The 14,978-nt window shown below is 37.4% G+C and overlaps 1 protein-coding gene across 2 annotated transcripts in view; it reads right to left on the minus strand.

Annotated features, from left to right (window-relative positions):
* Positions 1 to 632: 632 nt before the first annotated feature.
* rttn (rotatin) overlaps positions 633 to 14,978 on the minus strand; it is a 223,972-nt gene continuing 209,626 nt past the window's right edge. For both annotated transcript variants that reach the window (XM_060823325.1, XM_060823321.1), the window contains exons 45-49: positions 9,742 to 9,944; positions 7,631 to 7,898; positions 4,296 to 4,399; positions 1,325 to 1,394; positions 633 to 828 (exon numbers count right to left, since the gene is read on the minus strand). In XM_060823325.1, the coding sequence (XP_060679308.1) occupies positions 755 to 828; positions 1,325 to 1,394; positions 4,296 to 4,399; positions 7,631 to 7,898; positions 9,742 to 9,944 (719 nt within the window). In that variant the 3' untranslated portion in view covers positions 633 to 754. The remainder of the gene's footprint in view (positions 829 to 1,324; positions 1,395 to 4,295; positions 4,400 to 7,630; positions 7,899 to 9,741; positions 9,945 to 14,978) is intronic.

Here is a 14,978-nt window from a genome sequence, read left to right on the forward strand (position 1 = left end):
AATTTTGCATGGAGTACCTGAAACATGACCATTGTTATTCTGGAATGGGGTATCAATAAAAAGATCAGGGAGCAGATTTGCTGATCAATCAGGGAGAGCGGATATGGCCCCATTGCTAGAAGGCCCACCACTGCTCAGATCAATAGCACCACTGACTGAGGTAGGGACTGCCAAAGTGGACAAGCTAACAGAAAAGGAGGAGGCCATAATGGATCCAGGGATGAGTATGTCCATGAGGGAGCAATCATGACTTATTCCTGCCCATGCCCAACTCATCTGTTTTCACATGGTCCAAGCCAATGTAGATTGTCTGCATTGCCAATTAAACATCCCAGTTGGCTTCATTGACCTTGCAACTAAATAAAGCAGAGATTTGGCTACAAAATTCCTGACAGTCAACTAATGTGACATTGATCCTGACTCCACTTCAGGACTGTGACAGGGAAATAGCATTATGGTTAATAGTGCCAGATTGCAAGATCTTTCTGCCTCTGATCTGGACTCCAACCAGGATTAAAAATTCAACCTCAGGATCTTTTATGGTCTGTCTGGCTCTAGATGACCTCAGAGTGAGTGTCCTTTTATATCTGGCATACCCTTAAAGGAAAATCAAAGTAACATTGACAAACAAAAACAAAGAACATGAAAACTTTATTGTCTAAGAAGTAGTGGAACACCAATCAAATATATACATGATTTATAGGCAGGACGAACCCCACTCCACAGCAAATTCCTCACATCTGCATTGCAGTTACTAACTGTTCAGCAAAACTGCGAGATTTTTCAGACACTTCATAAGATAAATATTCAGAGAACCTTCAAGGTTACCTAGAAAATAATTCATAAATATATAAAATTAGTTTTCAGACAGACAAACACCTAACAATAGCAACTCATACATTTCAACTATCAAATGATAAATCTCAAAACAAGGCAATTTCAAAAATCAGTCTGCTGAACAGATCACTGCACAGTATTTGTTGAAAGACATGGAGCAAAAACTATGTTGCAATAATTAAAGTAATCAACAAATTACATTTTAAATGAAATCAAATTGCCAAAAAGATAGCATTGTACAACTGTGATGAATAGGAATTTTATCAAACCATAACCCCAAAATCTGTATACACTGTATTCCTTTTTGAAAGGTAGCTGATTACTGAAATGAGTTTTATTATGTGTCAGGAGCTGACAGTTAAATGCAAATTTTAAATTATGTAACTTCACAAAATAAACACACAATGTTAATTATTTTTATAAAGGCTCAAAAAATCGACCACTTTGTTTACATAAATGTAAATCTTATGAACAGTTGAGCACTTACACTTCTTGATTGAAAAATTAGCTTCATCTACTCTCCTCTTGATTGATGGATTTTTCAGTGTAACTTTGGCCTGTAAGAAACATTTATCTCAAAATTATAATGTGCAAATGTACATATAATAACAATTTGATAATCAATGTTAAGTTATAGTATTTCACTGCATTCACATATTTTCACTGTAAAAGCATCAAACAAGGAAAACTACGTTGAAGTAAACATAAGATTAATGTAATGTAGGAGAGGACTGAGCAAAAGGAAGTTGTTTGCCCAAGCATTATAAAGACTATACTTGTTTTAGTTGTTGACAGCTAATTTGTTTTTGTTTGGGGTTGGAGAAGGCTTTTTTTTGACATGCCTAAATATTTCACATTATAAAAATGAAATTATGTTACATTCTATATTCATCTCCAATGGCTTTTAAGACCATTACACACAGGTGCAGAAATAAGCCATTCTCACATATCTGAATAGAACTTATATTTTTTTTCCTGTGGATATCTGTACTGTTCTTTCCTATTGTCTAATACTTTTCCTTTTTGGCTTCAACATTTTCTCACTGTAGCATTAATTTACCCTCGCTATTCTCCTAAAACAACTGCTCATTGTAATCCGGCCTTTCTTTGGCCTCCATCCCACTCTAAGAAAGGCTAACAGCAGTTTCTAGGCCTTACCTTATGAAAATATGAGGAAGATGGGACCCAGTAAGTACTATGTGACAAAGTGCTATAAGAATTAGGATGATTATACTGCATATACATTAAAAACTGGTGCTGTAATGGACAGCCAAGGAGTTTACCTCAGAGCACAATGGGACCTTGATCAGATGGAGTGGTGGACTGAGGAGTGGCAGATGGAGTTTAATTTAGATAAGTGTGAGATGCTGCATTTTGGAAAAGCAAATCAGGGCAGGATTTATACACTTAATAGTAAGTAGGTAAAAACAATGACGGCAGATGCTGGAAACCAGATTCTGGATTAGTGGTGCTGGAAGAGCACAGCAGTTCAGGCAGCATCCAAGGAGCAGCGAAATCGACATTTCGGGCAAAAGCCCTTCATCAGGAATAAAGGCAGAGAGCCTGAAGCGTGAAGAGATAAGCTAGAGGAGGGTGGGGGTGGAGAGAAAGTAGCATAGAGTACAATAGGTGAGCTTCAGGGCAAAGGAAATGACCTGCAAGTTGCAGTGGGAGAGGGACTCCCTGAACTTCTGTGCTCTTCCAGCACCACTAATCCAGAACTTAATAGTAAGTGCTGAACAAAGAGACCTTGAAGTGCAGGTTCATAGTTCCTTGAAAGTGGAGTCGCAGGTAGAGAACATAGTAAAAATGGGCATTTGATATGCTTGCCTTTATTGGTCAGTGCATTTAATATGGAAACTGGGAGGTCATGTTGTGTCTGCACAGGACATTGGATAGGCCACTTTTGAAATTTGCATACAATTCTGATCCCCCCGGTATAGGAAGGATGTTGTGAAACTTGAAAGGGTTCGGAGAAGATTTACAAGGATGTTGACAGAGTTGGAATGTTTGAGCTATAGGGAGGCACTGAATTGGCTGGGGCTATTTTCCCTGGAGTGGAGGCTGAGGAGTAACCTTAAAGAAGTTTATAAAATCACGAGGGAAAATAGATAGAGTGAATTGTCGAGGTCTGTTCCCCAAGGTAGCGGAGTCCAAAACTAGAGGGCATAGGCTTAAGATGAGAGAGGAAAGATTGAAAGGGGGCCCAAAGGTTTGTTCAAAGATATTAAGTAAAATCAAATGTAATTCACAAATCTCTTCCGCTTTTACAAAATTCTGAGTTTCTAAAGCCAGCTTTTCATGCAGAGGGAGGAGCATATATGGAATGAGCTGCCAGGGGAAGTAGTGGGGGCTGGCACAATTACAATATTTAAGAGGCATCTGAATGGGTATATGAATAGGAACGATTTAAACAGATATGGGCCAAATGCTGGCAAATGGGACTAGATTAATTTAAGATATCTGGTCGACACAGATGAGATGGACTGAAAGGTGTGTTTCTGTATAGCACAGCTTTACAACTTGAGGACTCTAATTGATCTTAAAATTTCTCTCATCATTAGTTTTAATTAAGGTACAATTTTATTTCAAATACATTGACAAGATAAAATAAAAACCATTTACTACATTAAAAAAAACCCATTAACATTAACAGATAAGGATATAGACAAGATAATTCACGACACTGCACATTTACTTTAAGTAAGGGAAAAGTTATTTTGTGTGTTTCTTACAAAGAAATCAGCACGGTGAGATGTGCCAGTTATTCAAATCCTCCATTTGTGAGATGCACCAACTTGGTGTCTCAGTTTATTCCGTTGCTCAATGTTACACAGATCTTCCATTCTTCTTAAAAAGGCACGTTTCAATGAGAAAAGTCTCAGAATTCTCAGATAAAATGCAATCATGACAAGTGAACAAAGCTTTGCAACACAAGAGTGCAGATTTCAGAACAGTTGATATAAAAATTTACACTTGATGCCTATTATTCAGTTATCCAGTCTGCAAGGTACACATCAATGTCATAATATCCATTGAGGTTACCAGCTTGCAATACTCATATATATGAAAACATGTCATCTAGAAATAATTGTGCCAGTGTAAGTATCTTTGTTATTTATTAATCAATTAATCTCTCCAATCGCTCATTCTTGGGCTATGTAAAATAAACTGCTGTTCTAATTTAATTTTTTTTGTGTTACATCTGTTTGCTTGGTATTAATGTTTTGAGAAAAAAAATTAAATAATTGAATATAGTTTGTTTTGATATAATGCAACAGTTCCATTCCCATGTGATTCATGTTTTAGGAAATATGCATTGAAGAAATACGTGATATAGCACAACTGACTGTGTCAATGACTTAAAAACTGTTACAAGAATCAGGAGATAAATTCAATCTGCTAGTAATTTAGGTATAAATTTTATCACAATGCTGAAAATTCGATAACATGCTCACCTTTTGGTAGTTATGAAGTAAAGCCCAAAGTGCTGAGGCACCTATGGCCTGAACTGTATGATTTTCACTTTCTAGACATGCAGCAAGTACTGACATGGTTTTATCTGGGGACAAAAGAGAAAAAAACAAGAATACACTGAACATAATTTCATACACATCTGTTGTGTATCCATTCACTCATTCCAAACAATGACGCACTCAGTTGTGTGACAGGTTCACCCAGTTCAGAGCTGATCCAGCAGTGATCAAAACTGAATACATCAGTGTGCAAATTACAGGGATTGGTCTTGCTAAATTGCCCATAGTGTCTAGGAATGTGCAGGGTTACAGAGATATGGTAGGGGGTGGCTATGGGTGAGATGCTCTTCAGAGGATCAGTTGGACTCAGTAGGCCAAATGGTCTGCTTCCACACTAGGGATTCTATGACACAACATGCCACAGCAATGTATAAACATCAAAACTAGGTTCTGTATGCTCTTATAAATGAGAACTAGATATCATACCAGTGCAAATTGATGAACATTTTAAATATTTACATGTGTATTGTTCAACTGGGCTCCTCAGGCCTCAACTCATGCGATGTGACATCATCTGACATCACTGATGATGCACACTAGATATTCGCAACCCTGACAAAGCACATTCTGTAATGTCATAGCCCAGCACATCGCTCACTACTATTAGCATCAAACCAGTGGTCTTTAGTTTAATGAGCAGTGCATAAGAACACACCTGGGCTAACTTATGACACTTATTCATCAATAATGCACTCACCTCTTGCTGTCCCAAAGCCTTTCTACCATGTATAAGATACAAGTTAGGAATGTGATGGAACACTCTATAGTTTACAGCATTCAACATTTTCCAGGAGAAAACAAACCACTTGACAGGCACCATTTACCTCTACTGTCAATGCAATATCATGACAGTTTTGCCATCTACAGGATACACTACAGTAATTGGCCAAGTCTCCTTAGATTGCAACTCCCAGAATTACAACCTTCAGCACTTAGAAAGGCAAGGGTAACAGGGATGCATGGAAACTCAATCACATGCAAGCTTCCCTCCAAGTCACAAATCATTCAGAATTGGAACTATATCATGGTTCCTTCACCAACACTGGCTCAAATTCATGGTACTTCCTTCCAAACAATATTGTGGTAGCATCTATATCATGCAGCAGTTTAAGAAGATGGCTTGCCACTACTTTTTCAAAGGTAATTACAGATGGCAACAACATTGGTTAGGCCACTGTTGGAATATTGTGTGCAATTCTGGTCTCCTTCCTATCGGAAATATATTATGAAATTTGAAAAGGTTCAGAAAAGATTTACAAGGATGTTGCCAGGGTTGGAGGATTCAAAATATAGGGAGTGGCTGAACAGGCTGGGGCTGTTTTCTTTGGAGCGTTGAAGGAGGGGTGACCTTATCGAGGTTTATAAAATATTGAGGGGCATAAATAGGATAAATAGGCAAGGTCTTTTCCCTGGGATGAGGAAGGGACCTAAGGGGCAACTTTTTCATGCAGAGGGTGGTACGTGTATGGAATGAGCTGCCAGAGGAAGTGATGGAGGCTGGTACAACTGCAACATTTAAAAGGCATTTGGATGGGCATATGAATAGGAAGGCTTTGGAGGGATATGGACCAGGTGCTGGCAGGTGGGACTAGATTGGGTTGGGATAGCATGAACATGTTGGACCAAAGGGTCTATTTTCGTGCTGTACATCTCTTTCGAATCTATGGCTATAAATACAGGTCTTGTTTATAATGGGTTCAATGATGAAGGTACTTCCTACACTGTGACGTTAAAGAATACCATTCTTGAAGATTTATTCAAAAGACCAAAACAGGAAAATTAAACGAATTACATTACATTAAGGATAATCTGTTGTTTCTGTTCTAGTTCTCTTATTCTAATAACCTATTTCTTACCATAATGCTTCAAATCTCCTTCCTTCACAAATTTATTAAATTCTTCGTAATGGTTTGAGTGCAACTACACCTTTTTTTTAAACAAAACTGTTGTTCATGATCAAAACATTTACAACAGATTCAACAGATAATTACTACCTCAAACTCTAACAGATTCCCAATTTGGACTTTCTCATCAAACTTTCCACAGTCTCACTGATGTAATGAAATCGAAAATGCTGGAGATACTCAACAAATGAGGCAGCATCTCGGGCCAGAGAGAGTCAAATATCAAATGTTTTGAGCAGGAATAAATGAAATCAGAGAACAAAAAGGGAAGGTTTGCAATATGGTGAGAAGCAGGGGAATATAAATGATAAAAAGTTTGATGGTGCAAGGACACAGTAATGTGACAATAAAGAGAAACAGGTGAATGGCAGGATGCTATTCTGTAGCAAAGTGAGGGAAATTGGAGGGAAATGGAAGAGAAAAACAAACAGGGAAATACAAACCACAACGAAGACAGAGATTATAACATAAATTGTTGAACTCGGTATTAAGTCCATAAGGCCATAATCGAATAGCAGCGCAGACTTGATGGGGCGAATGGCCTAATTCTGCTCCTTCAGTTTGATTAGATTAGATCACCAACAGGAAACAGGTCATTTGGCCCAATAATTCCACACTGAACCTCCAAAGAGGAACCCACCTAGACTCATTTCCCTACCCTATATTTACCCTGACTAATGCACCTAACGCAATGGGCAATTTAGCACAGCCAATTCACCTGACCTACACATCTTTGATTGTGGGAGGAAACCAGAGCACCCGGAGGAGACTCACGCAGACACGGGGAGAATGTGCCAACTCCACACAGACAGTCACCAGAGGCTGGAATCAAATCCAGGTCCCTGGCGCTGTGAGGTAGCAGTGCTAAACACTGAGCCACCGTGCCACCTCCTATATCTTCTGAACTTATAAGGCAAAAATATATTGAAGTGAACAATGAAATGTTGCTCCTCCAGCTTGAGTTTAGTTTAATTGGAGCTTTGCAGATGGCTCGCCTTGGTTTTGAAACATAGCAGCTACAAATCTGGCAAATGTAAATAAACTTAAGTCAGAATTTTGTTCTCCATTCTGTATAGGAAGCTTGCACATTAGTAGTCATTTGTAGTTCTGCACAGAGCAAAGAGAAACCAACACTTTCTTTCATTATACTGAAAAGCACAGCCCAAACTGTGCCAGACTTTCTTAGAAGTATATAACTACATAGTTAGATGAAACCCTCAGAAATCACCAGTTTACTTTCAAGATGAAACCAAAGGCAGTAAACTGATTTTTAACGATTTGAAAACAATTTATTTTTCATCCATGATTCACAAACTAGTAACATTGAATAATTAGAAGTGTAAAGTTACTTACCATTAGCTAGAACCTTTGGCTTGTTGGCAGAATTGAAGCAAATATTATGAAGCACGAGCAAGGCAGTAGACTGGTTGTTCTTGTGCTTGTGCTGGGACATTGCTGTCAACAGCTCCAGACTACCATTCATCTTCAGGATAATCTGTTGTCCTTCATCTTCAAAAGATACATTCAGCAACAGCTTAAGCCAAAGCATAGCACGAGTGCTTAGTGGTTTTCCTGCTGTCTTTGGTAATGGTAGGGCAAGGAAGTTTTGCAAGAAATTGCTCTACAGTAAAGATCAGAATCATGAAATGAACTGAAGTCCAGCACTGACTTGCAAAGCAAAGAACCATTGATTTCAAAATCCAATATGTTGCCTGCCCAGTAGACTATGGGAGGTTGCTTTCACAGACGCGCCTACTAAGTGACAAAGTTGCAATCCAAAGTCTGAATTGCAACCTTGATCACACAGATTTTTAGATTTATTTACTGCTATTTTAGTGAGAGAATTTTATAGGGAATAGATAAGGTCAAAGCAGGGGGTGAAACTAGAACTAAGGGGCTTAGCCATAGAGTAACAGGGAGCAGATTTAGGACTGAGTTGAAGTGGAGCTTCTTCGCCCATAGGGTTGTGAATCTGTGGAACCCCCTACCCAGTGACATGGTTGAGGCTACCTCATTGAATGTCTTTAAGTCAAAGATAGATAGATTTTTGAACAGTAACAGTATTAAGGGTAATGGAGACTGGGTGGGTAAGTGGAGCTGAGTCCACAAAAAGATTAGCCATGATCTTGTTGAATAATAAAGCAGGCTCGAGGGGCCAGATGGCCGACTCCTGATCTTATTTCTTATGTTCTTATGTGAGCAGAAAACCTGCAATTCAATGTGCATCAAAATAAAATTATTTGATGCTCTGCGGTTTTTAATTCCTTACCAAATTAAGAGAAATGTTTGTCTGAATGATTAGTTCCACTCCCCTAACAGATACCCAATTCACTCTAAAGGGTACAAAAGCTCAGCTGATATGCGCTCTGGTTCAGTCAGAAAGTAGCTCTATATGAAACATGGAGACCAGCATTCTTTGCTACTTGAAAATCACTCCAAATCTGTCAATTGTTTTTAAACTCAGAATAAGGCAGGCATTTAGATCAAACAGACTGAATGTTTTTGCCCTTTTTTCTACACCTGTCATTTCAAATCATATTCCGGCGAGGGTTTCTCTATGAATTCCTTGAATACATGCCATCAGGTTCTTCACCTAAAGTTTTGCAGAACATTTTCAGAAGTAATTGTTTTCCAAAATCTTTACAATGTTTGTGCTTCCTTTGTGCATTCACATGCTCATGCCCACCAGTCTTCGTAAAAATTAATACCTCTCTGCACACTCGTGATCCGCAATTAAGTTCCTTCTAAGAATCAGAGTAGTACTTTTGTCTTCATTTTTATACATGAAATAATTATGAAGGCCTTGCATTTCTATTTTACTATATTTATACTATCTTATATTTTATATCATTTGCTTTTCTTCATATCCCCTTTTAGTAATTTGAGAAGTCCCATTTCCACCTCCACAAGAACTCATTCCATATTCCTCAATTTTATCTGGTATTGTTGTCTGGTTTTTTTTTCCATATACAACATAGCAATTATAAAGTCATAGAACTGTATATAGTCAGAGACCCTACCATCCATCTTGTCCACGCCGATCAGAAATCCTAAAATAATCCAGTCCCATTTGCCAGTATTTGGCCCACATCCTTCTAAACCCTTCCTATTAATATACCCATCAGATGACATTCAAATGTTCAAATTATACCAGCTTCCACCACTTCCTCTGGCAGTTCATTCCATCTATACACCACCCTGTGTGAAAACGTTGCCCCTTAAGTCCTTTTAAATGTTTCCCCTCTCACCTTAAATCTATGCCCTCTAATTTTGGACTCTCCCGTCCTGGGGAAAAGACCTTGGCTATTTACCCTATCCATGCCCCTCATGATTTTATAAACCTCTATCGAATTACAAGATCATTGCGCAACATATAAATACTTTAAAAAAAACATGCCAATATTTTAAGACACAGAAGGAACTACTAAGTTTTGCAAGCAACTTTATTCACTAGAGTTACTAACCTTCTGCATCACACCTTTAAACTCATGGGAAACAGCCAAGTTGGAAAGGACAGCAAATGCCATTTGTTGAATTGCGCTGTTGTCCCATGTCTTCTGCAAGACTAGCTTCATGATCATGTGAACTAGGGAGTTACCTGCCATTCCCCTTTGAGAAGAATGGGAAACAAGTGGTGCTCCACTTCCACAGCACAGGGAAACACATGCTGAAAGACACCAATATGGAAAAACAGCAAGACTTCAATTCAAGCTACAGCATTCATGAATATGGTATATTTGGAACAAAATTAAATAAGTATACTGCACATTTCTGATATTCTTCTTTTTTGGACAATTTTGATTTTAAAAAGCAACAGCAACAAACTAAAATTAAACCAATAAAATAACTCTTTAAATACTAAGCAGACAAAAATATCACCATGTAGGAATAAACAAAGGTTTGAAACATGGAATAATCCCACACAAATTGAATATCTTCAGGAGCATTGGCTAAGCATAAAAGGGCATTTACTCTTGTTAAATATCAGTTTGCTGGCAATTTATTATAATACATACAGCTTAAACATGTGGCACATCTTTTTTTTTTGGTCCAGGCTATATCATGCTGGACATCAAATTCCAGTTGAGAGTTCTTAAAATTCTTGGAAACTAATGTATAATGTCACGTTCAATCTTCCAATCTGGACTTTCCAACTGAACATAGATGCAGTTTGTGCTTTACTATATGATAGTCCACATAACATATACCACAGAGCGTCTGATTGTCGATGTCTCAGACATTTTGAAATTGACTTACACATTCATTATTTTCAAGATTACGATAACACAAACTTGTTTGGATTCTATGCTTACTAGTTTTACTCTACATTACATACACATAATTGACTGATGATGTTGATTCCATTGTAGAGTTAGTGGCTTAAGATGAGGTGGGTACATTTATATCAGAAAATCACATGCTGGAATTTAATGCCATTGTCTTAAAAGATATAAACCCGTGTGGTCTAAAGCCAACAATAAAATACCACACTATTCATATTTAAAACCGCACAACAATTACACAGAATTGTTACTGCAATCATGAAATAAATCAAAACTCAGACACAGAACGTGAAAAAGCACACTGGAAACAAATTATTTGTTTTGCACCACTTGCTAAATCAAATTTATACCCGAATGTAACTAAGTTTTTGCAAATGACATCCCACTTCCAAAATATGATAGGTAAACATTTTGAACAAGGCATACAGAGAAAAATCTCAGGTACAAATTTTGAATTGTTATGCAGACTACAGTACTGTGTCAGAGTGCCAAATTAAATGTGACTGACATACAATGAGAAGTTGCAATATACTATCTCTGGAAGGAATGCTCTATTTCACATGTTGATGCAAGGAAGTGAAACTTACATATTGAATTAGATCATTAAATTAATCAAAATTGAAGACTTTATTGGGCACAATTTCCAAATAGTTAAATACCAGTTTGTGATGCTTTCAGAATCCAGAAACAAACATATAATGCATATGCAGAGAATACACCAAATAGGCACCTTGGCCTTACGTGATGCCTCAGTATCACAGATGCAAATCTTTAGACAAATTGATTCACTTGATGTGAAGCGAAGAAATGGCTGTAGATGGTGAACAAAGAAAAGGCCATCGGCCCTGAAAACTTCTGACTGGTGTTTCAGAAGCAGTCGTGTCTTCAGCTAAGCTGTTCCAGAACAGCTACAACACTGACATCTACCCTACAATATTGAAAACTGCCCTGTTACATCCTATCCACAAAAAGCTGAATAAATGGAATCTGACTAATTACCATCCTCTCAGTCCACTCCTGATCATCAAAGCGGAAGGAGTAATCGACAATGTTATCAAGTAGTACTTACACAATAATAAGCTGCTCACTGATACTCATTTTGGGTCCTGATGGGACTACCCAGTTCCTGACCACATTAAAGTCTTAGTTCAGACATGAACTAAGGAAACAAACTTTCAAGGGAAGGTGAGTGTAACTGACCTTAATATCAATGTTTCAGTATGCATCGAAGATTTCTAGCAAAATTAAACTCAACTGAGATCAGGGGAGTCAAACCTGGCACAAGGACAGTGATCATTTTGGAGGCAGATCATCTCCGTTCCAGGACATCTTAGCAAGTGTTCCTCAGAATAGTGTCTAAAGGTCAATTGTCTTCAACTGCTCCATCAATGACCCTCTTTTCATAAAGTCAGAAATGGGAATGTTCACTGTCAAATGCACAGTGTTCAGTGCTATTTAAGGCTCCTTACATAATAAGCTGAAAATGTGTTGCTGGAAAAGCACAGCAGGTCAGGCAGCATCCAAGGAGCAGGAGAATCGACGTTTTGGGAATGAGACCTTCTTCAGGAATTCTTCCTGAAGAAGGGCTCATGCCCGAAACGTCGATTCTCCTGCTCCGTGGATGCTGGCTGACCTGCTGCATTTTTCAGCAGCACATTTTCAGCTCTGATCTCCAGCATGTGCAGTCCTCACTTTCTCCTTACATACTAAACAAACTATGGATACCTGCAACAATACCTCGACAATATTTACGCTTGGGCTGATAAGTGACAAGTAACAGATGTGCTACACAAGTAACTCATCATAGCCACCTCAAAAAAGAAAAAAACACTCTCTCCTTGATATTCAATGATATTGCTATCACAAATATTCTGGCTATACTGGACCAACTGTATAAATACAACGGCTACAAAAGCAGATCAGAAACTGGGAATTCTGCAACAATACTTAATTCCTAATGCCTAAAACCTGCCCATCATTTATGATTAGGTTAAAAGTACCTTTAAATTATCACAGAAGAATTACTTTGAGCAAGAAATCAACTGTTTAGCTCGACTTCAAAGCAATTACAATAGCAACTTGCATTTACACATTGTTATGATCCCAGATGATGGTATTATTGGACAAATCAGATCTCAGAATGAAAGTAGCTGACAGATAACACACTTAATTTTTGCAGTTGTTGCTAGAGTAATTCACTTAACACACACGAGGCTGCAAATTTTGTTTCACAAAAGAATGCAAGTTTGTTACACTAACAAAAAAATAAAATTGTAGAAATAAACAGTTTCCATCTGTTTTCCAACCATATATTTTCACAGGTACTCAGTCCCAGCAAACCATCACTCCTATATTTCTTATATTCTTATATTTCTCATTGAACTGGCTCTTCCCAGTTCTTTTCCTTGGAATACTGAGACAGTTTTAGAATATCTTTCCAAGTCTGCAGGCGTACATTTCTTTGCAGTTCAAAGAGCTTGTCAAACTCTATACACTCTCTCAACCTGGATACTCCACATACATAAACCCCTCTGCCAGGGTGACTGGTTCCTCCAAAATGAACCTTTGAAGGCTGTGTTCTGAATTTAAAACTTTCTATCATAAACTCAGTAGCCTAAACACTTCATTCATTATCATCACATGGCCCTGCCTACATTGTTGACTGGATAACATGCTTCTAGGAATAAGTATGTAGATCCAAATCATTTTCTAAACTTTAAAAGCAAAACATTCATAGGTGTAGCCAAAACCCACTGGCCTCTATTGTAGAAACCAAATTTTTATACACTGGAATGATATACGATATACATTTATCACAAATGCTTTTAATCGAGTAAAAAAAAATCCAAGATGTTTGTGAATGCAACAATTATACAAACTAGGCCAGGCATAGAGTTTTAATTATTTGAATAGCTTCTGCAGAGATCACAACCACATATATTTGGTATATATTCAGAAAATATGCTTCTAATAGTTTGAGTTTGATGTAAACTTTTAGATTATTTTAATCTATTATTATTCTATTTTACTCATTTTCACCTTTGCAGAAGTGTCTAAACACCCCATATTTCAAGGGCATATTTATACCTCAACAATTTCTTTTGCAATGTTTTAACAGACTGAAATGCTTGGTGTAGCTATTGAGCATGGCTGAATCATATCATGTTGTGTTGGAAGTTAAGGCCTTCAACATTATCTCACAAACTGACCAAGCAAAACTCAAGTTTTTTTTTAAACTAGGTATGTATGTCAGTGCAGGACAAAATATTTTTTTTCTGAGCAAATACAGAACTTTTAAAATATCATCTATTGTCTAGTATTAACTGAAATAAAACAATGAGTTCAAAGCACAATAACAATGATTAGAGTGAACTTATTAATAGGAATTAAATCAATGCAACTATCAGAGCAAACACAGAGAATGCTGGAGTTGCTCAGTATGACTGGCAGCATCTGTTGAGAGAGAAACAGAATTAATGTTTCAAGTTCATAGGACTCTTCTGAAGAAAGCGGCATAATGAACTTGAAACATTAACTGTTTCTCTGAGCACTGATGCAGCCAGACATCCTGAGCGTCTCCAGCATTCTCAGGGTGTTTCAGATTTCCAGAATTGCAGTATTTTACTTTCAACGAACAGAGCAGTGTCTGGGCCTCAGGAATAATGAAGAGAAGGGTACCTTGCTATAACTATATAGGTTAAATACATCTCCAATGTCTTGGAAACCTGGTGGCACTTCTTCAGTCTTTGAAGCATATCACAATGGGCCAACTACATGATAATGAAATGCACACCAGTCCTCTCATTAAGGTATTGCATTTTCATGTAATTTTACTTTACAAGAGAGACTTTTAACAAAAAGCAAATTTTCAAACATGAAACCATTCAGAAATTATTGAGTTTGAAATAACTTGGAAGCCACTTGTTGTGAAAAAAGATTAATAGAGTTGGGTTTATTTTGTATTTCATTCAGAATTTGGATTAGCTGCCTACAATATTACTTCGTCTTGATATGCTTATTTTTGTACCATTTAATTAAATGCTTCCAATGTCGGAAATGTAATTTATATGATTACTACTTTAAGTACAGACCTCATCAGCCATAGAATTCAACTGGGAAAACTTCTTTCTATCTGTTCCCAATTAGAAAATAGAGTTCTCATAACAGTCTAGCTTTATAAGTTCACACAGCAATTTAGATTCACATGCAGGTCTTCTGATCCAGAAGAAAGCAATTTCAGTGAAATCAGTTTTGTTTAATATCAAAAATTCTGGTTCTTAAAAGACACTTATGTTTTAAAAACACTTAATTTTGCATGATAAAGAATTTTCTGGATAGTGACTCAAATAAGGTGCTTATGCCAAACTTCTGATGAAGGGCTTATGCCCGAAACGTCGAATTTCCTATTCCTTGGATGC

Source organism: Hemiscyllium ocellatum, chromosome 4 (assembly GCF_020745735.1).
Source record: "Hemiscyllium ocellatum isolate sHemOce1 chromosome 4, sHemOce1.pat.X.cur, whole genome shotgun sequence".
Classification (NCBI taxonomy): Eukaryota; Metazoa; Chordata; class Chondrichthyes; order Orectolobiformes; family Hemiscylliidae; genus Hemiscyllium; species Hemiscyllium ocellatum.